This window comes from Zonotrichia albicollis, chromosome 10 (genome assembly GCF_047830755.1).
Source record: "Zonotrichia albicollis isolate bZonAlb1 chromosome 10, bZonAlb1.hap1, whole genome shotgun sequence".
Lineage (NCBI taxonomy): Eukaryota > Metazoa > Chordata > Aves > Passeriformes > Passerellidae > Zonotrichia > Zonotrichia albicollis.
The window spans coordinates 28,595,357-28,618,299 of record NC_133828.1 but is presented as its reverse complement, the minus strand read 5'-3'; the positions used below and the strand labels follow the sequence as shown (position 1 = coordinate 28,618,299).

Below are 22,943 nucleotides of genomic sequence, written 5' to 3'. Positions count from 1 at the left end.
TATTTCTAAACAGAACATGCATTAGTACATAGTAAAATAAAGATATCTGGCAGTTCCTTGAGTTTTCTGCAGTTATGTGTATACTGATGTATTCAAATATTTACCTCATTGTAAAAAAAAAAAAAAAAAAGACAAAAAAAAAGAAAAAATCGTGTTGTGTACTTTAAATGTTAAGGCAGTTGTCAGGAATTGGTAAGGACTGCTCAGTGTTGCCGTTGCTGTAGTTAAAGCTGTGTACTCGAGGGTACCGCGGTGCTCAAGCTGTGCGGGCAGGGTGTGCGGGCTCCAGCGCGCTCGGTCCTGCCAGGAGGTGGAGCCAGCACGGAATCCGCTGCCGCTTCGTTTCCTCCCTCTCCGCTCTCCCCCCTCCTTTTTTTCCCCCACGACCAATTTTCTGATCGATGCTGGGATTCAAGGAGTGAATCTCAGAACAGGAAGCAGGCGAAGAGACTACAGAATACTGCAGAGGCTCCTTTGTTGCTTTTATGGGGAGGTTCTTCATTTCTTTCCTTTTTCATTTCAGTGAAATCAAGAGTTTACAAGCTTCTTTGCCCAGGAACCTGTACCTGCAGTAGAAGGAGCCTCTCATCATCTATCTACAAGTGTATGGATATTTCTTATGCTATGATTTTTAATCCTCCTTTAATCAGGTAAGACAACATTATATTTAATTAGAATGCTAAAAGCCAACAAATTCTAGCTGGTTTTTACCAAGATTCTTCTCTTGTGGTGCCACACCTAGTTTTCAATTAATATTAATAGAGCAAGAGGAGAGGAAATAATAGCCATCTTTGCCACTGCATGGATTTTTCATAGCATTCAATCAGGTCTTAGCACAATTATGAAAAATAATGTTGCTCTTTGCAGCTTTCTGGTCCTATGTTTTTTAAGCGTGCATGTTCATAATAGGAATTATTTTTGAGTTTGTGGTTTTCATCTTAATTGTGGCAATTTGTTGCTGCTGTTTTAAGGTGGTCATCCACAAGTGTTTTCTTTTTCTGTGGGAGGCTATATTGGTGCTGTATTCTGAATACAAATTTGAATGTCTTTTAAAGCACACAACTGCATCTCTGGGATTGCACAATTTTGATGCAGAGATGTACTGTTGCTTCTTTATAGCATTTTCAGTGTGAGGCTGTCTTTACTTCATAAATTCATCAATTTTTTTTCTGTGAGGCATAGGAGATTTATAGGATTCTCCCCTCCCTCATCTCCCAAAACAGCCTCTCCCTGATGGAAGACAGAATGGAGGACTTGTCTGTGACTAAACATGGTTTTGCACTGCTGCATATACCATATGAAACACATCTGTTTTGTGACTTGTTTTTTTATATATAAGAATGAAATTTTTATTTTGAAACTTCACTCCATATTGCATGAGAGAGAAAAAAATATTCCTTTCATTATTTTTTTAGAAGCATGATACCCACTGGGAGAGACAGCAGAATGACTCAGGAGGTGGGAAGCTCATGCAGCACCCCCTGACTCTTCTTTCAAACCTTCTGGTCTTTTTTCTACCTTCTCTTCATTACACCAATAATGGTTTTAGTTGGTAAAAACAACACAGAAATGCATTGACTTACAAAGTCATAGATCAGAGAAGGGTCTCAATAACCAGGTTGTGAAAAATACAGAGACTGTGCAATCAGTTTTTTCCCTGTTGCTTTCTATTATAAGGTGGTAAGTAGCACTTCATCAAAATTTTCACACACCTGTGAAAAGACAAACTTTTTTCTTTTTGTGGTGATTAGTGAAGCAACAGAAAATTGCCTTTTGGGATTTGAATGCTCGATGCTGTGTTGGCTTTAGATGATTCCATAGATACAAGTGAAACATTAAGAAGGTTCACACACATTCTCGCCATCTCTGCAGGTTGCCTGCTTAGCTGCATTTTTCTGATCAATGTTTTCAATATGCATTATCTGGTTATGGCTGAGCCATTGCAATGTCTGAAGGTCTCTTCAGTAGATGGTAAAGGTTCCTTCATTATTGAACGGATCTGGAGAAATGATGAATGATCATGTCCAAATGATCTGCTATTTCCTCTGGTGACAAATGCATTAAATAATTATGCTCTCATATGTCTATAGGCCCCACTTCAACAACAAACAGACATGTCAATGGGATGACTCACATTCTCAATATTAGGGAAGCGGATAAATACCTGGCTCTGTTCTCTTGATTTTTAAACTGCACCAATTTTCAAAGAAAAAATATTTGTAATAACAGAAATATTGCAGTGTTCATAAAATGCAGTTATTAGGTCAAATGGGCATGTAGCTTCAAAGGTAATCTTTAGATGAACTCTTCTGTTTAAAAAAATAAAAAGAAAATCAATTGAGTTATCATAACCCTTAAAGGAAAATATTGAAGCAAAATTCTTACAGATTTTGAATATATTTATTGTGAACATTAGGTCTTGGCACATAAATGGCTGTATCATATCAAAGCCTGATCCAGATATGTTTGACTAGGAATAAAGTTGGATATTTCTGAAGGAGTTCAAGCAAAACTTGACCCTAAGAGAAAGCTATGTTGTGTGAAACTTAAGTATAGGGGCTATTAAAGCCTACTTGTTACTTTTGAATACTGAATTACTCTAAATTAAGTGTACTTTGTACTCATGTAAGCATCAAATCTCAACAGCAGAGACCAGTGTACCCACCCTGCAGCAAGAGCAAGAACAGCATCAGTTATGCTGCCAGGGCTGCTTCCTTGATTTCATCTCAGATCTGGATGAACAGATTTGTGTGGTCACTACCTGCAGCCCTGCTCCACCCCCAAGGAGCCCTAAAAACTCTCCCACCCAAGGGATGGAGAGAACACTGAAATCTAATATAGTCTATCTGCTTGACTCATACCTGGTAGCAACAAACGCAACCGTAATCCTGTTATGCTCTCAGCGGGAGCACAAAAAAATCTCAAGCAAGATTTTCACTGTGTTGCTTCCAATGTTTTAAGGCCATAGACATGCTCCCACCGGCTTCTCCAAACCACAGTGGATCCTTTGCAGCTGCAGACCCTGGTCCTGCACTCCCCCTGAGTGGAAGCAGCCTCTTGCCCATCAGAGCCTTCATGTTCCTCTCTCTTTGCCCTCGGTCCCAGCCTGCCAAGCAGGCATAAGGTATCCCAGGGCCTCCTTTCTAGAGCCTTCCTGAAGTCACTTGAATAAATTCATTTCTTGTACCTTCTCTCATTTCATGGACACCCACCAGTCTTAGAAATGCTGGGTTAGCAGACATTTCTGCCAATGATCACTTCTATCTCCTGTTCCTCTGTTACTGTCTTTGAAAGACAAATAATGTACCTCATTTCCTAGAGGTGGGAAGGAGGAGAGGCAAATGATGTTGGGAATTACTAAATGCCTTACGAATTAAAAAAAAAAAAAAAAAAAAAGCTGAGGAAATAATCATTCTGTACTTAATGTGTACTTGGGAAGATATCCTGTAAAGAAGGTTTGGGACCAAAATACTGACAGAGAACAATTTAAAGAAACATTGAATAACTATATTCACACTCTTCAGTTCAAATTGCAAGTTTGCAACTTTACCTCTCTTATTTTTGCTTCTGAACCTACTATTGTTCCTTTTCTTACCCTTACCTCCAACTGAAGTTCATCTGCTTCCTCTTTCTGCCTCTGGCTGGTCTGGGACCAGTAGAAGGGCTTTGCTTCCACTCCAGCTGTCAGTGCTGGGTGCCTCAGAAGTTCTCAGTATTAACTGTGCTGAAGGGGCTGCTAATGTAGAAACACAGCCAACACATGGCAGCTCTCTAAGTATTTATTACAAGCTGCTAAGAAGCTTTTTCTGAGCATATCTAGAAATTATTTTAGAGACATGTTAAATGGCCAGATTTCAATAAATTTAAACAGGAGCAACAAGACTCAAACTCATATTGCCTGAGCAGCCTACCTGATACAATCCAGAATAAATAGATTGTAGCAAAAGCTCTCAAAAAAACTGGCTGGAAATACATTTTAATGTTGCAGTATTACCACCATGCTTATTAAATAAACACAAACCCAGTTTTTAATCTTCCTATTAAAAAAACAACAACATAGATTCATCATTCTTGCCTGTTGTTTTTTAAACTTGTAGATTAGGGAAATAATACTGTCAGTTTTTCCAATAAGCAGACTAAAAATGTATTTTTTCTATTTAATGGTGACGTTTTTGTTATAAGCATTCAGATGGAAAGAGGATAGATGAATCTGCATTGTGAAGTTGATATTTACTTTCTATTTTCTTTGAAGGAAGTATTTCACCATTTATAGCGCCATTAAAGAAATAAATCAAGTATCAACAATCAATATTTGGCAAAGCTGAAAGCATTATGAAGTGATTCACATAATGGAAACATTAAGCAAACAAAACTCTGTCAGGCTGTCCATATTATATGGAAAAAAAAAATTAAAAATAAAAAAATTAGCAATAACTTCTTTTTATGTCTCTCGAGATGAAGTTCAGTGATTGTTCTGTGTGAAATTTTCTTAGGCTTTGTGCACTTGTGATCCTTCTTGCTGCTTGATTCTTTGCTTGGTTTCCGCTGATTTTGGCCAGATGAGTTATTGTTGTAGCTAATGCTAGTTGATCCTCACCATCTTTCTGGAGATCCTCACAGGTGGTTGCCATTATGCATTAAAAATGCAAACTGCCTTCACCAAGGAAGAGGCTCGTGTTCAATAAGATAATGATTGTTCCATGCAGGTTACAGCTACCTTACCTGCACAAGCTGATGGCAGACAGCATGAGCAGGCATGCATTTTGAGATTATGGATGTCCAGGTTTTGAATGTACAGCAAGGGATTTTCTGATGTGGCCTTGTCATATGAAGGGGGGTGCCTTTGTTTTATGCCATAAGGTGCTGATTGTCTGGTCTTAAATGGAGTTGTAACATACAGCTTTTGAGTAATTCAGATGCCAAACCACCTGCTCTAGCCAAAATATTGGGTACCGTTCAAGACTGCAGTAAAAGCAGGGTGGCAGCAGGTCCAGCCAGCCTTCAGCTTAGCACTTTGGTTTCAAAGGCAGCATTTGTGCTGTATGGAACTGTACAAGCCTACCTGATTATTTTGGCCTGTTAACTTCTGGCTCCATAGCTTTCTGGTCACCGATACTGAGCTAACTTAGTTAAAGCTACGTTTCCCCATCTACTGCTGTCATTCCTCTCACATCATGGTGAATGTTGCTTTAGTTGAATTATTACCAGCAGGCTTTCAGAGTGGGGCAGAAACAGTCCTCCTATCTGAATGGGAGGTAATTATGCATCATTTTTTTTCGATACCATCTTCACCATGTCTCACCAACCTCAGTGTAACTGCAAAATCCTCCACAGACTTTGATCCCAATGTAGTTTTGTTTGATGATAAATGTAAATGACTCACTCTGAAATTAGAAGTCTGACTCAAGTTCTCTAAAGCAATACACTGTGTTCTAGACTCACCCGTTTGTCTCAGTAGGATAACAGATATATTAGGAGCTAGATTCCATACATGTATACAAAATGGAGACAGATACAGGCAAAAAAATTGACAGTCTGTGATCTCAAGAAAAACAGTGGCCAGAGTTTCATGGATCATAAACTGTGGGGAGCAAGGTTAGAAAAAAGTGTCCTTTGTCTAGACACTGGGATTTGCAGTTAACAAAACATAAACAGGTGCCAGCACACAATAAACAAACTATGCGTTTAAAGGCAAATACATGGCAAATTTCTAGACAAGCACTATAATGAAACAAGGTCTCTGCCCAGGATAGCTGAAATTTGACAGCCTGTCTCTAAGTATGCTAGTTGTATTTTGTGTATAAGTAAACATTTGTACCAAAGCCAAATGAGTGGAAAATCCTACTTCTTGGGCCACAAGGTAAGCTTTGTTAGATAAGTCTGCCCTCCTGGAAGTTTCTGGCAAAGTTATTTTAACTGGCACTGTAGCACACAAGGTTGTATCCAAAGAGTTTAACAGGTGTATTTGTAGAGTGTGTGAGCTCCATGTGTTTTCTCCTCGCTGAAAGTCAATAATGCAACCATGGAAACTACAAGATAAGTACTGACACCAGGCAGGATGAAAAAATCTTCCATCTGTAGTTGTGTTAACCTGAAAGCAGACATGGGGCAAACACTGCACGATTGTTTGCAGATTGAGGCTTTGGTGATGGCTGCACAAGCACCCTGTGCAAATGCATTCACACAGGTTAGATTTTTCAGTGCAGAACCTGGTTTCCATTTTGTGAAATGGGTAGCACTACAAAAGTGTTGACAGTAAACAGCATCCCAAGTACCACAATAATACTGCTGAAAAGTTCTCCTAGTGAAGCAATGAGAATATGCTTTGAAAATACTGGGATGCAGGCTGAGTTCTACTTTCATTTGGCTTCTGGAAAATACTAATAGATGAAACGAAAAGCACCAAATTTTACTCTCAGAAACAACGGGAAGATGGAAACCTTTAAGGAAGTCAATTTTATTAGAAAGAAATAGACAGTACATGTTACTGGGCCACACTTAAAAGAATCACTTTGGAACAGAATAACATTTTATATCTTGCAGAATTTGCTTTTGTAGTTATGTTGGCTAAACATATGCAACAGTCATAACATTTTCAAGACTTATTGTTCCAAAATTTTTATGTTATTTTCAGTAATAGTTAACATTTAAAGTGCTTCACGGCCTTTATGTTTGTGACCATAAAAAGATACTTGTGCTTTTTCCAGATGAAATTCTTGGATCTTTTCATCTGAAGCAAAGCTTTGGCCCTCAAAGCTAAGCTGATTTCTCCTACCAGAGAAATCTGGTACTTTACTCCAGTAGTATTCTTCAGGGGGAAAAAAAAATGAACATAAGCCTCAGGGAATGATGATGGTGATGATGACCTTTAATGTTATATGAGACACTTGGGTGTTATTACTCATGCTGATATCTTGCTCTTTGGAGTGGCAGAGGCTGGGAACTCTGGAGAAGTGATCTCCATTGCTGGGAAAGGGATTATATAGCTTTTCTCAGTATTGACCTCACTTCATGGATTCACACATTCTCAAAATAATCTGTCCTTAGTGAGAAAGATGAAGGATATGATGCAGAAATGGAGTGAGCTGGTGAGCTGGTATAAATATTGTGAGGATGGGTAAAGGGCTGTGGAGTTGTGGTAAGAGGAAATATCATGTGGGAATCTAGAGAAGAGTGTCTGATGGGCAAAACACAGTCAAATGTAAGGTGGGGGAAATAGAAATTTTAGAAGGGTATACAAATTGAGTTGATATGAAAAAAGTTGATTACATTGCAAAGGAAATATTGACTTGTGTATCCATGTTTCTGTATGGATGTGAGCAGCGGGGTATGCACAGCTCCTGTGGGAAATCGTCCTTGCAGTGGTACAGCTCCAGGTTGCAGGTGATGCTGTGACCAAGGAATACTTCTAAGAACTCTTTGGGGAGCTCCTGTATTCCCTCTAATCAGAACCTGTTTTGCTGGCTCAAACATAGTGGGAATGGAAAAACTCTCCTGAGGAGGTTTTCAGCATCTGCTCTGTTGTTTTATTCACATGTACCAACAAATGCAAATTGAGTACATAAAAAACCCCATACATTTAGGAAATTATTCTGAACTGGAAAAAAATTATCAAACTCCACTGAACAAATTTCAGTTTCAAATAGTCCGGTTACAATTTGCTGCAGTTTTATTTTAGCCTAGAATTTCGTAGGTTGTCCTCAGCAATCCTTCTTTTCCCCATAGTTATAAAATATTATAATGAGCAAGCCTCCACTCCTTTTTGTTAATCAAGTTACCTTGAAACTGAATCTGCATTTTTTTAAAAAAAGAGACTGAACTTTAAAGCTGTTAATTGTTTTCTCCCTCTTATGAAAACAATCAGGAGCTATAAAAAAATTAGTTTTGGGCAGATATATGATGTAAGTATTCAGATTTCCATTTCTGGCACATTTCCATACTTCTGTAGCACTTCTTATTTTCCTAACATCACTACCCAGGAAAGCGATGTCCGAGTATGAAACAAGGCATCCATGTCATTTCAATAGTACGTTGCCATAAGGTAACTTACTAAGGGTTTCTCATGAAGTTGGTGTGTTTTAGCTGAGACTCTTTTTAAATCAGGGGACTGGTATAATCCAAAGTGGGCAGAATATCAGAGTAAGCACTCATAACCATTCCCTCTGATCCTGCACTTTTGAATCTGCATTGCTCCCTCAGGCCTTTCAAGTTTCTTGATGCAATAGTGATAGTACCTTCCTGCTCTTACTTAACTGCATGTGTCGGCCATAGGCACATTGTCCCTCAGGATAAATTGATCCATAAAGATGTTTTCATAGCGTTCAGAATATTTTCAGTTTATGTCTTGATATGACAGGTTTTGAGAACGCTATAAAAGGCAAACAGAAACTGGGCCTGGCAAACTGTTTCAGGATTTTTTTAATGGCATTTCTATTTAATTGTGGGCCAATTAACTACTCTGTTTCCTTTCAGAGCAAAAAGGAAATCTTCTAAATTTAATAGAGACTTGTTTAATGCTTTTTAATGTTATATATCTGACTGAGCTTTTCATTACCCAGGGAAAGAAGCATGCAGGTCACTGGGGAGTAGAGATGATATTTGCTCTCTGCCTTTGCATGGGACATGGAGGGGATGAAGGGGCAGCTCTTAAGCTTTCTAACAGTTCCTGTATGATGGTCTGGGAATCCTATATAACCATTTGGCCACATTCTGCACAAATCAACAACCATATTACTCATCATAGGATGTAATTTCATGCTGGTTGGTTTAATTTTTCCCTTTTGGTTGCCAAATTTTGAATATGCATCCAGTCTTATGTGTCTCCTACTGATGACATCTTCATTTAAAATACATAGTTACTCAGCTGTAGAGATGCCTGTAGTGTGAAGCTTTGGACAGTTGGCAGAACTGTTATACATAATAACCATTAAAATTACAGTAATTAATACATATTGTTCAGTATTACAACAGGAATATTCAATTTTCCCCCATCTCTGTCAATGTGTATCAGAATGCAGACCCCATATATTTCATACATCATTCTGGTTCCCAAACCACACGTGATCTGCTTCTTAAAACACAAAATGGGAGCAATGGTAATAGGTGCAAAATAAGTGGCTGATATTTAGTAAGGAGGTGTGAAAGTAAAAGGATCTACTAAATATTTCACACTTAAAAAAAATCACATTAAAAGTATGCTGTGGAACACTGAATTAAGGCTGTCTTTACATTCTAGAAACTATGATTTGTAGCTACTTGTGAAAACAGCAGTTTGAGTGAACTGCCTACCATCAGGCAGTACTGAGTACTCATCTCTTGCCCCTTCTAGTCAGTCCTGACAGACAGGCACTTCTAGGGCACAACTTGCCTCATCTTAAAGTAGATATCTGAAACAGGTCAGAAGAATTGCCTTTTACACAACCTACTTTTCTCCAGAAATAGGAAAGTTCAGATTGGCTTAGATGCAGATGCCAATAGACACAGGCATCCAATGCCAGAGAAGGCAAACCCTACTTGTGGCATGGCCAGTTCTCCAAAACAGCACACAGACCTTGCATGAAGGACACAGAGTTATCATCCTTCTTTTCCCCTTCCCACTAGTCACTTCTCCTGATGCCTGTGCAGCACCAACGAATCAAGGAATTCTCCTCCAAAACAAATCTCACTGCTTTTAAGAGCTCATCCATATTGTATACTACATCAGACACTGAACATTGCATTACAGTATCTCCTGACAAATGCACTAAAACTAAAGCAGACCTCAATTCTATGCTGTCATTTCAGTCCTTTTTCCTACAGTAATAGGGACTTTTTATGGGCATGTTCATACACAGTTTTAGGGAGACCATATTGATACATATGAGTGAGTTATTGAATACATGTTTACACATACTTCACAGAGCTCCTGTCACATTTATAAACTCATTTCCACATTTTTTGTCCATCCTTCCAATTAATTCCAGTCCAGTTATCTCAGGTTTTTATTCCCTCTCTTGCCCATTCAACCCAAGCTTTTTTGCTTTCTCCTATGTCTGCTTTCTCCATTATACTGCTTCCTCCCCCTGCTTCTGCTCCCCAGCCTGGTCTCCTTTGTATTCAAATTGATCAACCTAGATGAACTTTATGATCATAATAATCTACAAGTCTTTGAATTTTTCACATCTCTGCAACCAGCCTGCAGGACTACTGCAGCCAATTTTGAGACAGTTGCTTTATCCAGGCAGACAGTTCTTACACGTATCATTTCCCTGGAGGTTTCTTATGCTGCCGGTCTTCAGTCTGAGATATGTCTCCCTTTTCTCCTAAATGCCCCCTTTTCCTTCTGTATTTCCTTCTGGGTTTTTACGGTTTTTTTTTCTTGTTTGTTTGGTTTGGTTTCTTTAATAACGAACATAAAAATGATCTAGAAGAAAAAGATGAAAGCATTCCCACTCCTGGGTCAGCAGAGTCCACAAAGACAGACTTCAGTTGAAGGAAAATGCCCTCAGATGGACAATGAAACATAAACAGAAAAATGCATTATCTCTGTAATTCACACTTTTAAATCTCTGCGATGTTCTTTCAAATACATGCAAACTAATTTTTCAAAAATTTTCAACTCTAGGCAAGTATTGTAGATACTAGTCCAAAAGAAAAAGTCCCAAACTCAGAATGTGACTTATTCATGCTTTGAAAATTGGTATAAAATTTTAAGGGTAAATACATATACATTGCCTTTTTCTTAGAAATAGTTTCATTTGAGTTGAAGCTTCTCTCCAAAAATTGGTCTGAGGCAAAAATGTAAAATTTTAGCCCCAGCACTTAAAGTTTAGCATAACTGAGCAAGAGAGGAAGAAGAAAAAATAAAAGGAAAACGGATAGGTCAGTGTCAAGTATCTCAGTAATAAACAGTACCATCAGCCCCATCTGCAATTAGCATGAGACATCACAACCTGTAACCAGTAGCTGGCTTGGACCCATCTGCACTCTGTCCCTAAGGATATAGTAAGAACTGCCAACCATGAACCATCATAAGACTAAAAGAATATTTAAAAGTAAATATGGGACCTCATCTGTGACTTAATTTCCAGAATCAGTGAAACCACTTTGCTTCTAGTTTATTTGAAGTGGCACTTCACTGAAAAAAAGCCAGCTCTTCCATTCCAGTGGCAAAGGGAATCTGGTAGGGACCATGAATGAGAAAGGAAGTTGTACTGTGTAGATGTGTTTTTTGTAGTTGTGTTTTTTTGTGCATGTGATTCTATCTCCTTTAGAGACCTTGATGTGTTTCCAGGTGCAGCTACATAGTAGGGGCATGAGTAGTGCTTATGAGGAAACATTTTGTGGCATCCTGCCCTTGAAGGTTGATAGATATCCAGGGAGTTAATGCTTCTTTCAAGCTGCATTAACTCCTGCAGGAGCCCCTTGGCAGCTGGTGCTTTGCAGCTGCAGGGAGCCTGTCAGCGTCAGTGCAGTTCCCGGGGGAGAAATTCTCATCTGTTACCCATGGAGATATTTGTTTCCCCCATGTGGGATGGTCCTCACGCTTTCTGTGCCTATTGTGTTTTGGGTTTGGAAGTTTCTCAACAGGCAGTTTTGTTTGTCACTAGTCAGCTATCTTTGCAAATTCAAGCCTATTTAGAAAATGCTCCGTTCAGATCCACGTTCTCTTTAATTTGCAGAGTTACAAATAGGACATGTACACCCTCACGTCCTCTCACATATAACAAGTCAAAACCCAAGGGTTTTGCATGTAGCGGATGAGGTTAATTTTTTTATCAAAAATATACCAACAGCTTGAAAAGAGTGGAGATGATGTAAAAACTGTCCCAGCACCCCACTCCCTAGGTCCGTTTCTATGGTTTTACAGTCACCGTTTCCTATTTAAAAAAGCCCCACAACACCCGCCCACCCGGAGCAGGGGAATTGGCTGGCTGCAGGCAGTAGGCAGCATGGCTGACTCTGTATCCAACACAGACGGCACGCAAATCTAACTGAAGGAGGGATGGTGATCCCCCGGTTTCTTCCCGCCCTGATGGTGAAGCCTGAATTTGGCTTCATCGCTGCTCAGCTCGGCTCCTGGGACACCGGGGAGGAACCTCGCCCGGCGGGGCTCCGCTCGCCCTCGCCGGTGGCTCTGGAGGGCGGGTTCCCCTCAGCAACCCCCCCACTTGTGCCTCTCCTGCCGTTATCTGCCCGAAACACCTGCTCCCTCCCGCCCCCTCCTGCTGCTCCCGTGTGGCCGGGCCGGGCTGGGGCTGCGGGGCAGCTGTTCCCCTGGAGCAGGCCGTGTGGCAGCGGAGGCTTTGCGGGAGTCCCCGGGCCCGCGGGCGGCGGCGCTCCCCCCGCGCAGCGCGGTGCCGCAGCCGCCGGATCGGTTGCCTGGCAACCTCCCCTGGGCGCCGCGCCATTGCGGAGCCCGGCCGCTCCCCGCCGCCTCCCCGGCCGCCTTTTCCCTCGGCCTCGGCGCTTCCAGCCACACTGGGCTGCCCGGCTCCCCTCGCTGTGCCCACGGAGGGGGCCGAGGCTCGGGGCGGCGCTCGGTGCCGCACCTGCGGTGCCCGCCGGCGGGGCGGGCTGGGCGGTGGCGCCCGGCGGGCTCCGCCCTGCTCCCCCTGTCGTACTCCCCGGCAAGCTGCCCGCTGCTCCCTGCTCGCCGCAGCGCCCGCCCTGTCGGCGCTGCCGGGTTACAAGGAGAGGGTGGAAATGTTTTGTGTGGACGTGGAGGCTGCTCGCGGCAGCTCATGGCGATGGAGGGCTCGGTCCGTGCCCCTTTGTCCCTGGCTCGAGGGAAGCGTCGCCCGGCTTCCCTGTCGGAGCCTAGCCTGGGCTTACGTAAGCGATAACTGATAAGGCACAGGCTTATTCATAGGTTGTGTTTGCAACAGAATGCAGTAAGAGGCTATAAAAGTGGCATCACAGAGTATTACCCACAGTAATTTGTCCCACAATGATTTATGTTGTTCATCCAAAATTTCTAGACAGATGTTTGGGGAATGTTAGAATCTCCCATCTACCTGGTGCAGTGTATCCAGAAGGATATAAATTATACATGAATTTTCTGTAGCCATGCTGTAGTTAAGTTTAATTGGAGATTTCATTCTAAACATCTTTGCATAATGCCCATACTGGGAATGCTAAATTCTGAGTTCTGGTTTGTCAGGGAAGAAATCACAGCATGTTTTATTAACAGCATAAGTAGTCAGCACATTCTCCTATTCTGGCATCTGGAAATATCTAGCTCATCCCATACATATGGCACTTCTGTTATCATTACATCTTTGAATTGTATATTCACTCTCCCCACACAAACACACTAAAAATGGATATATCTCTAGCCTGACACACAAGACTCTACTTGTGGGGATAGTTTCTCACTATGTGTATCAGGGCAAAGATTGATTTGAAGAGCCCACTGCCCACTAGATAGCTGAAAGGCTGTAATCACTTATGCAGCTTCATTAGGGATTTGGTGAATACTCTTTGTCTTCCCACATTGCTGTTTGATTTGGAGACAGTATTTCTCTTTTTGTCAAGGGAAACTTGAACTGTTGTTTTGAACCTTTCTTAAGTCAGCCTTGGTTTTTTCCTGTGGTCAAAGAGCACTGGAGAAGATCATTGCAGTCTGGCAGAAAGCTTATCTCACTGTAGTAAATAAAAAAGTTAAGAATGGTATTTTCATCAAGTGAAAAATCCAGATTGTCTAATTGTCTAACTAGAAGGAAGGATTTAAGGGCCCCTCATCTGGAAAGACAAGTAGCTTTTTTGTTCATGCACTGACATTTGATTGAAAAGCAGCAATTTTTCAAAGGCCATTTCTGATAAAAGAGGAAAATTGTTTAACTTTAACAAATGCAAGTAATTTCCAATTATTGGTTAACAGTAATTAAAGATAACAAGTAACTGATTTTTACCAATTTTTAAAAAATAATTCTTTGAAGTACATCTTGCCAGAGACCTATGGATAGTTTCCTGAAATAAGTTTTAAAGAGAGTAAAAAAATTTATTTGAAGGACTCTCAAACTTTCCTAGTATGGATCTTTGTATATCTGTTTTCACATTATATGATCCTTGCTGCACATTTTTCTTAAAATGCTGTCCTGATGTCCATGTTGAAAGGAAACAGGTGTTCTGGTCACTTTCTGATCTTGGAAGAGCAATCCTGAGGCTGCTGTAACTCAATGGTAGCCTTAGATTTGCTAGCATTTAGGCATTTTAGTGACTCTTTTTACCTTTTTATTCTGCTTATACTGGGTTCTACACCAAGTAAAGGATCTGTGCCAAACTTTGTTAGGGCCCTGTTCTGCTCCGTTGTTCAGGCTCTGGAGATCCATTCGTTCATTTTCTGGTGCCTTAAGCCTTTTGAGCTTGCACTTAGGTGAAGCACGACGATTTGGTGGACACTGAAGGTAGCCAGCTAGTCCTTTTCACACTAAAGTGAGCGGACATCTCGAGACATTAAGACTCCTAATTCCTTTTCTGAAGTGCAATGCATCAGCTCTTTGATCTTTCTGAAATCTGCCCAGTTATTTACAATTTTCAGTCAGACTAGTAGGCTGATCTGGCTAAAATGCAGAGGTGCAGAAAAGCTCAGGCCAACACAGTGGGAAATGAGCAGGGTAAGAGTGGGTGGAAATTGCATCTGTCCTTTCTGACAGAACTATCTCATATTGGCTTAAGGTTTCAAGTAACTGCATTTTCAAAGGTCACTTGCTAGTTATACATCCATCTAAAATGTTGGAAAATGTATAGGAAACTGTGTTTTTATATAGCTCTTGTAGAGCCATTTGTTTTGCAGGAGCACCTGCTGTTCAAAGTGCACAGTTCTGTACATTGATATTGTATGAAGGGACCTCTGTCTCACCTGTGGCTACTGAACAGACAGTGGAGCATTGTATGAGACACACAAACATTAGGCACAGGAGGACTGATGTTTATTTGCTGTCTAATTTCAGCAGTGAAGCAGTGAAAACATAAATCTTAGCAGAGGTACTGCACCAGCTCTAAACCTTTTACCTTCCAACTGGGCAATCCCATGTTACGCAATCTTTCATGCAGTTCCGTGGAGTGCTGACGGCTTCCTTTAGGCCTGGGAAAAACCATGACAGATGAAGCAGTACTAAACAATGAGAAACCTACTATTATTAAGACCCTAAGACAGTGGAGGCCTATTACAAGTTTCCTGATTCTCATTCTGATCAGTTTTGCTACAAAACTCATGCTCACTACTGATCTTTTTCCTCTGAGGTCTAGCTTTTCTTAAAGTCCTTGAAAAACTGTCATATGTCTACTCTGTTAATTCTCTTTTTTCACTGGTAAAAAGTTTTGCTAACAAACCCTCTTGCTGCAGTTTAACACAACAACCTGTTTATCTGGATGTTAGATAAAAAGAAAACAAATTCCTTTGCTTCCTTGGAAAAGCTTTTTGGACATATAAAGACAGTCATTGTGTCTTCAATTGATCTTTTCAAAGTAAAGTTAAGAGCTCAAATCTTGCATCTCCCTGGAAGCTTTCAGGTGTAGGGTCTCATGGATCCTACATTTCCTTGGATGTTTTATTTCTGTGGTCTGAATTCTTTTCATATTGTCTAAATATAAAATGTAGAACTTCAATTTCTTCAATTGCATCTCTTTTTGAGCCCACTTTGTTGTTTGTCAGGACATTTTAAATTCTAATACTATCCTCCAGTTTACTTGTAGCCCTCCCAGTTTCATGTCATCTCAAAGCTAGCAAACATGTTTTTCAGTTACCTAGATCACCATGATTAATTTAGTAGTACAGTAAGAATTGTAAGTATCATGGAGGGAAGAGGTGACAGGAGTTCTTTAGATTCAATGTATTCAATTAAATGGATACTATTTACAAGAGGAAAAAGCTCCACTTAGGTCTCTTTTGCTCTTTCAATTAAAATACTGTTTTATTTTAGAGCATAAAATTAATGGCATTGGGTTTTTAAGATTAAAGGTCTTAAAGTAGTATTAACATATTTTGCAAACTACAGCAAGTATCACAGTAACCTATGCTTTGGTCAAATTTGCTTGCCACTGTTTTAATTTTGGGACAGATTTTATTTAAAGTTTAATTTATTGTTTCAGCAAAGAAATGGAAATATGCCAATGCAATTTGCTCCTATCACAAAGTTGTAAGGCGTTGTCAAAGACTGAGCAAGCTATTATACAGAAAGGACTAGATGAGCTTGATGACTGGTGTTAGTGGAACAAGATGAAATTCAGAACTATAAATGAAAAGTCATGCAATTAGGGACAATCTAATATCGTACAGGGACACACAGCTGGAGAGTAAAACGATCACAGAACCACAGAGAATGATGGCCAGTTGCCAGTTGCACATTTTAATGCTTTGTTTTGCCATTGAACAGTTTTTTACACATTTCTGAGGAAAAAACTGGTAATCTGTTTTCCTTCTAATTTTATTAATCAGGATTGTCTGTAAATGAAGGCTCTCACCAGGAAAAGATTTGGAGGTTTCTCTTGGCTCTATTCTGTCAAAAATCATTCACCCTGATGTAGAGTTTCTTTACATATGACACTGAACACTTCTTCATCTCTACCCTCTCAGTGGGCCTTGTGTTTCACCAGATGAGTAAATGACAAGGTCCATTTCAAGCTTTCACACATGCCACAGTAGAGGGAAGATGGATACCGTCAGTGATAAAATTGTTCATAAAATGTACCCATGGTTGTAGGTGGGAAGCTAGACAGCAGTTGGAATGACTTATTACCAGAATTGCTATTCTTATTTCATGTTTATGTTTTAGGCAATTTTTTTACCATGTTCGCACAATAGTTCTTAAACATAGGCTTTGTTGGATTGGGTTTTCATTGATATTTTCTATTTGATTTAATAATTTTCCCTTTTATCACTAATAATTTTATCTGTTAAATTTACTATAGCTATGTGTAATATCTAATATATTTTAAGGATTGTTACAAGCTTCTCTAGATGTATTACTGTTGTCTCTTCTTTAGAAGTATGTATATTTTTCTTTTAGACTGCAAAGCTGATATTGCAGTTCCTGTGTAGTCTGTATCTCCAAAATATTTGTTCATTTTTCCTTAGAGCCTAATAAGACTGTAGACCCAAGCCTTTAAGGCAATGGGATACAATGTCCCCTGGCTATTTCCTTTTTGTCTTCTCTTTTTGCTATCCTTCCTCACACTGTGCTTGTAGATTGTATAGCACTGGTGGAATCAAAATGAGACCTCTGGTAATTTCAGACCCTTACAATAAGAAACAAATAATCAGATGCTTTCACTTAATTTACTATTAATGGAAGAACCAGGCACCTTTTCCATATTGTGTGAATTAGCCCAGCTTTTCAGGTACTTGGTTTACTGTAACTTTCATACATAAGCAGTTGCCTATACATACAAACAAATAATTAAAATGTTTTTGTAGTTAGAAGCTCTTCTACTCCTCCTGTGGATCTGTGCTGCCTCATAATCCTCTTATTCTGAGAGTTCAAAACAGCCACAAGTAAACTGTAGTCCTAATTAGAGACAGCCAGGAGTTTTCATCCCAAGCTTCTTTACCAAAAAATTGGTTTCATGGAATTATTTGTAAACTATTTGTTTATTTCTTTGAATCATCTGTGAAAATAGAAACCCCTATAGAATGAAACACTTTTCTAAAAACACTTGTAACATTATTTAATGTATTGTGTAATATTTAAATTAATCAAAACCAAATCAATACTTTTGATGTGGTTCAATTATAGTTCTCATTTGGCACATTTTGTCTTGGCTGCTGAAAATTTCAAAAATCTTATTTTGACCAAGTCAAACTCTTCATTCTGTCACTACGATTACAAAAGGAAAAAATTATCAATATTTTCTCCTCTCTTCACTGTCTGTTTTTCAAAGCCACAGTGATGTTTCTTCAGCCACTCTATTAATTCCTTCTCCAACATCTCTCATTTTAGATTGACCTTTTGCTTTTTATTAGTTTTCACACCTTTTTTCTTTGTCCTCTTTGTGGCTGAAGGAAAGGAGACAGCAGAGGGTAAATGACTGCCAGAAGGTCTGAACGTATGGATACAGCAATGTGTCTTGCTTGAAAAGTTTGGAGGAAGGAAGGAGTGTGAAATGTGTGAAAGAAGGAGGGAAGGGCAGAAGGTTGATGGTGAGGCAGGAGAGAGATAAAAACGTTTTATTGGTGCAGCAGGAGGAAAAAGTACGAAAATTGGTAGGCATGGAAAATACAGAGCAAGCAGAAGGGTGGAAAGAAGTAGGATTGGTGTTTTGGTGGAGTGAGGCCCAAAGGGGGTGTTTTACTGATTTGCCACAGAGAGTGGCTTACAGTGCTCCCAACCACCTGCTGCAGCAGGGAGCAAGAATAGCTGACTTGTGTCCAGGATCTCTGCTGCAGGGAGCACTCAGGAGTGCCCTCCTTCCCTCCCTTTGCTGGCCGATCCGCATTCAGAAGGAATGCACAGTGAACATATTGTATGCATTTATTTTAGAATATTTGCGCTACCTGTAGTTTAAAATAATCCAGACTGCTGATAATACAGTTTCAGCAATTGCTTAGGTTATACTCTGCCTATGTAACCTCCATTTTTTGATTTTTCTTACTTCGCTATCCCTTCTACTTTCTTTCTTTCACACTTTCACAGTTTTAACAGCTATGGTCACATCAGCAGTAGCTGTTATGTATTCAAAAGAATTTCTGAGAATCTTGAGACTTGACTGGTTATATAAAATCATATATTTTAGTGCAAGAGTCTCAGTTTAAGTAAACGCAAGCATGCAAAATTTCTCTACCATTTCTAAGAATTTATGAGTATATATCAGTACCATCTACTGGCAATAAGAGTTACAGCACTTAGTAGGCTCACACAGGAAATGCCAGACTTTACTTCAATAACCAGGATCCTTCAGCAGGAAGTTAGGTGTGGTCTGTAAAGGGAGAATTAAAAAAAAAAAAAAAAAAAAAAAAAAAAGAAGAAGAAAGGGAAAAAAAAAAAGGAAAAGGCATGATGGAATTTTAACTGCAGTCTTCCCTGGTGCCATTCCAAACCCACATAACTGCAAGATTCTTCACTGGTAATGAATTTTTAATTGTTTCCTGCAGTATTAAAACAAAATTATGCTTTTTCTTTTTTTTTTTTTTTCCCTTCTGTAATTAGAAATAAAATCTAACAGGATCCTGCTGTAGGACCACTTTCATTTTCCTAGTGAACCTTTCTGCTGCTGGTGGTGAGTGCGGCTTCCAGCAGCAGTTTGGTACAGACCGTCCATGACAGAATGCACCAGGTGCATTTGCCTGCAGTGGAAGAGCATGCTCACAGGGAGACCTGCAGGAGTTGGGATCTGTGTGGATTGTGTAGGTGTAAGTGGCTGTGTGCATATGGTTTAAAAGGAGGAGCAAGCATCATGTTGCAGCTTATTTAACAGCCTTCAAAAATATTAATTTGTTGCGGCTGTGCCGAGGTATGTGTACTAAGTGAGACAGTAAAATAGGATCAGGCTGATTATATTCAAACTTTTGTAATCTGATTATTATTTCTGGGTATATTGTCTTACTCGGAATTTGTTATTTTATTGCATTTGCTATATTTTTAATATGCTTACTCAGAAGGATGCTTGAGAAAAATTCTTGTAGGCTGCAGCAGATAGCCTGTTTGCAATTTCAGATCAAAGTATTTGCATTGGGAATATTTTCCACTGTTCTTTTTAACTGAACTGCCTGCCTCTTCTTCATTAAGAAGAGATGACCCTGCTCTTGCTGGTGAAATTTGTGAAATATATATACAATTGATATGATATCAGATGTAAAAGATCTAAGTGTGGGATGTAATGATTAAGAATCAGTTTTGTTTAATTCAGCAATTCTTCCAGTGCACAGTGTGTTGCCAAGCAGGAGATCTGAATACAGGTGCTTATGCCTGAACCTTGTTTCCTGAGCTGGCAGTTCAGCAAAGGCAGCATATTTGTACTAAAAGAGAAGAAGCATCTTGTATTGTTTTCAACTGATCCTTCTGGCCTTACGCGGCAATAGTGGATTCTAAGAGTCATTTCTGGTCCATATAGGTAGAGGGAGGACTGGTCCAAGATGTAGCTTTCAGGGTAATAAGGAGTTACCTTGTCTGGAGTCTCACTCAACGCTGAACCAAATACTTCAGAACTGTTGATTCCTCACACTGAATGTAATAGAAAATATCTCCTACTTTATTCATGGGAATGGATTACCCTTGATAAAGGCAAAAGATGTTATTGTATTGTATGTGACTTCTTTTATCAGCCTGTAGAATTGACCATCTATTGGTGCAAGCACTAAGTGAATTTTAAACTAAATGCTTTAAGAATTGATACCTCTGAGACAACACTAAGAGGCAAGCTGCAAAGGAAAATGGTTTGTCTTGAAATAAAAACAAATTTAAAAATTCATTTCACAGCTGCCTCCTCTTGGATGATAATTACTGAATTTAACAAGATGTCCCCCACAAAATTCTGTTATGGTATATTACTTTGCATTGTTGGTAGCTGTGTTGTTCTAAATTTTTTCTGTGTTTCTTTTTATTTTTTTATTTTATTTTTTTTAGCACTTTTTTTATGAGAGAGGCTAAACAGTAATTAAGAGGTGCAGGATGAAAAGATGGCACAATCAGTGCTGGTACCACCAGGACCCGACAGCTTCCGCTACTTCACAAGAGAATCCCTTGCAGCTATTGAACAGCGTATCAATGAAGAGAAAGCTCAAAAATCCAAACAAGAACGCAAAGATGATGATGATGAAGATGGCCCGAAGCCAAACAGTGACTTGGAGGCAGGAAAGACACTGCCATTTATTTACGGTGACATACCTCCAGGAATGGTGTCCGAGCCCTTGGAAGACCTGGACCCATATTACATCAATAAAAAGGTGGGTGTAAAAGTATTTCCATCAGACTTTAAGAAAAATAAATAATAAACAACCCTTCAAAGACATAGTATTTCTATTATTTTTGATCTAGAGCTTCCATATAATAATTCCCCCAACAGCTGATGTGATTGGCAGAAATCTCCACTCTAAGAACAGAAATTAGTAATGCTTGTGGGACCTTATAGATAAGAAGAGATGCACTTTTTTTTTTTTTTTTTTAATAAACCTGAGATTTTATTAAAGCCTGTAACTTTCAGTGTTTTACACACAGGAGAATTGAAGTAGCAACACAGGATTTATCATGAGAATAATTACTAATTGCTGTATTATAGTTGTGAAAGGAGCAGGTCTTCAATATAAAATCTGTCTCAAAGGTAGCTACATATCCTCCTACTAGATTTCTTCACTGTTGTGAAAAGTTTAGGTTGCATTCTCATGTCACTGGGAAGGATGGGGAAGTATGTAAAGATAATTTCTCAGGATATGATGATCATCCTGATCCATTTTTACTCTGTAGAGGCATCATATATCCAACTTAGTCTGGGTGAAAAAATTTTCTTATCCAGTTCTGTTTTGTACTAGGATTGTTTTCAAAGAGGAGGTGTTCAAAAGAGGGACATAAATAAAGTGGAGGTAGCAATTGCACTTGGAGTGTTGACAGAATGTTACATAATTAAAAAATTATTTTTATGGAGATGTTACTTAAAAAAAATGCAATAAAACAACAACAATCATCATATTTGCTTTGATTTAAAGTAACAACAACTGCTGTGGCCAGCACAAAAGTGTTGAACTTTAGACTAGTGTCCAGATGGCCTTGGGTTTCCTCCAGATTTTCAGTCCCTTTGATTTTGGCATCATACGTATTGCAGTCTCATTATTCTACTAGTAAAGAAGAAATTATTTTTTTTCCCCCTGTTTTCATATTTTTTTCTCCTGCTTTTTTTTCTTTCCTGTGGAAACTAGCTAACTAACAAAAACAAGTGAATTAAAAAACAAAACCCATGAAAGTGAAGAAACTGCTTCAAAGAAAAATGAAGAAAGATTCCAAGAATTGTTATGATTCAAACTCAGACTAAGGGAAAAAATGCAGATGAAGATATTTCCTGCAGGGATTAGGGGTATGCCTCATTAGTAGTATGTTGAAATAATATCAATATAGGCATACCATGAATAACTAAGCAGAATAGCTCAAAAAATCGATTGTGCCTTAAATGTTCATTGCAGGATTTCTAAAACTGAATTCATGTATGGAGAATCATGAGTTAAATCTGAAAACAAGGTTTTCAATAGTTATCATGTTTTGCTCCCTTTACTCAAGCGATTTACCCTGTTGAAGTCTGGAAGGCAAATAGAATTTGGGTCAAAGTACTGATTCCTTTCCTTAATTCTTTCCACATTCTGTAGTAGTAAAAATCTAAATTCAATGCCAGAAATCCTAAAGTTAGAGCATGTATCATCATGCTTTGGAAACTAGAAGAGTAATTCTGCAATTAAGTGTGGATGTGAAGTAAAATCCTGCTGAATTGCTTGTTCCTGGTTGAGAAACGCATAGCAGTTGTCATGATCTTTTCATGACAAGCATTGTGGTTTCCAGTAGGCAAAGCAAGAATTCAAGCTGTATGTCGCAATCATAATTTCTCCTATTATTTTTCTTACCATTCTTTGCATATTTTGAGCATAATTTTTGGGTCAGGCTCCATTTTCATTTTTAGCATAACTTGATGACTCAGCATAACACAAATGCTACTTCATCAGAGGTTTGGCAGAGTAAAGGGAACAGAAAACATAAGAGCTCTGGTTATTAGAAGTCCTGTTTTTATTAACTCCAGGACCAATAGGAAGAGAGTTGAAAAATCTTCATAGTAAAGAGCGTGTTACAGACTTTAGTACAATAAATGATCAAAGTACAGCTTGAGAATCACTAAGTATGGGAGAACGCAAACATGTTCAGTTTGGAACCACTGATTTTTATAATTTAAAATTTATTATTTCAGGCAGAGAGAGGCATTGTGTTTTTAGCTGCTCTATTTGCCACACCTGCTCAGAAAGTGGAGCATAATCTTGACAAATGCTGCCC

At 39.2% G+C, this 22,943-nt stretch overlaps 1 protein-coding gene across 5 annotated transcripts in view; it reads left to right on the top strand.

Moving 5' to 3' along the window:
• The first annotated feature begins 316 nt into the window (after positions 1-316).
• The window catches only part of SCN2A (sodium voltage-gated channel alpha subunit 2), a 73,754-nt gene continuing 51,127 nt past the window's right edge, over positions 317-22,943 (top strand). For 4 of the 5 annotated variants that reach the window (XM_074548566.1, XM_074548563.1, XM_074548565.1 and 1 more), the window contains exons 1-2: positions 317-650; positions 20,544-20,863. In XM_074548566.1, coding sequence (XP_074404667.1) covers positions 20,597-20,863 — 267 coding nt within the window. In that variant the 5' untranslated portion in view covers positions 317-650; positions 20,544-20,596. Of the gene's footprint in view, positions 651-19,412; positions 19,432-20,543; positions 20,864-22,943 lie in introns of those variants that run through there. The other variant, XM_074548564.1, reaches the window with a different exon arrangement.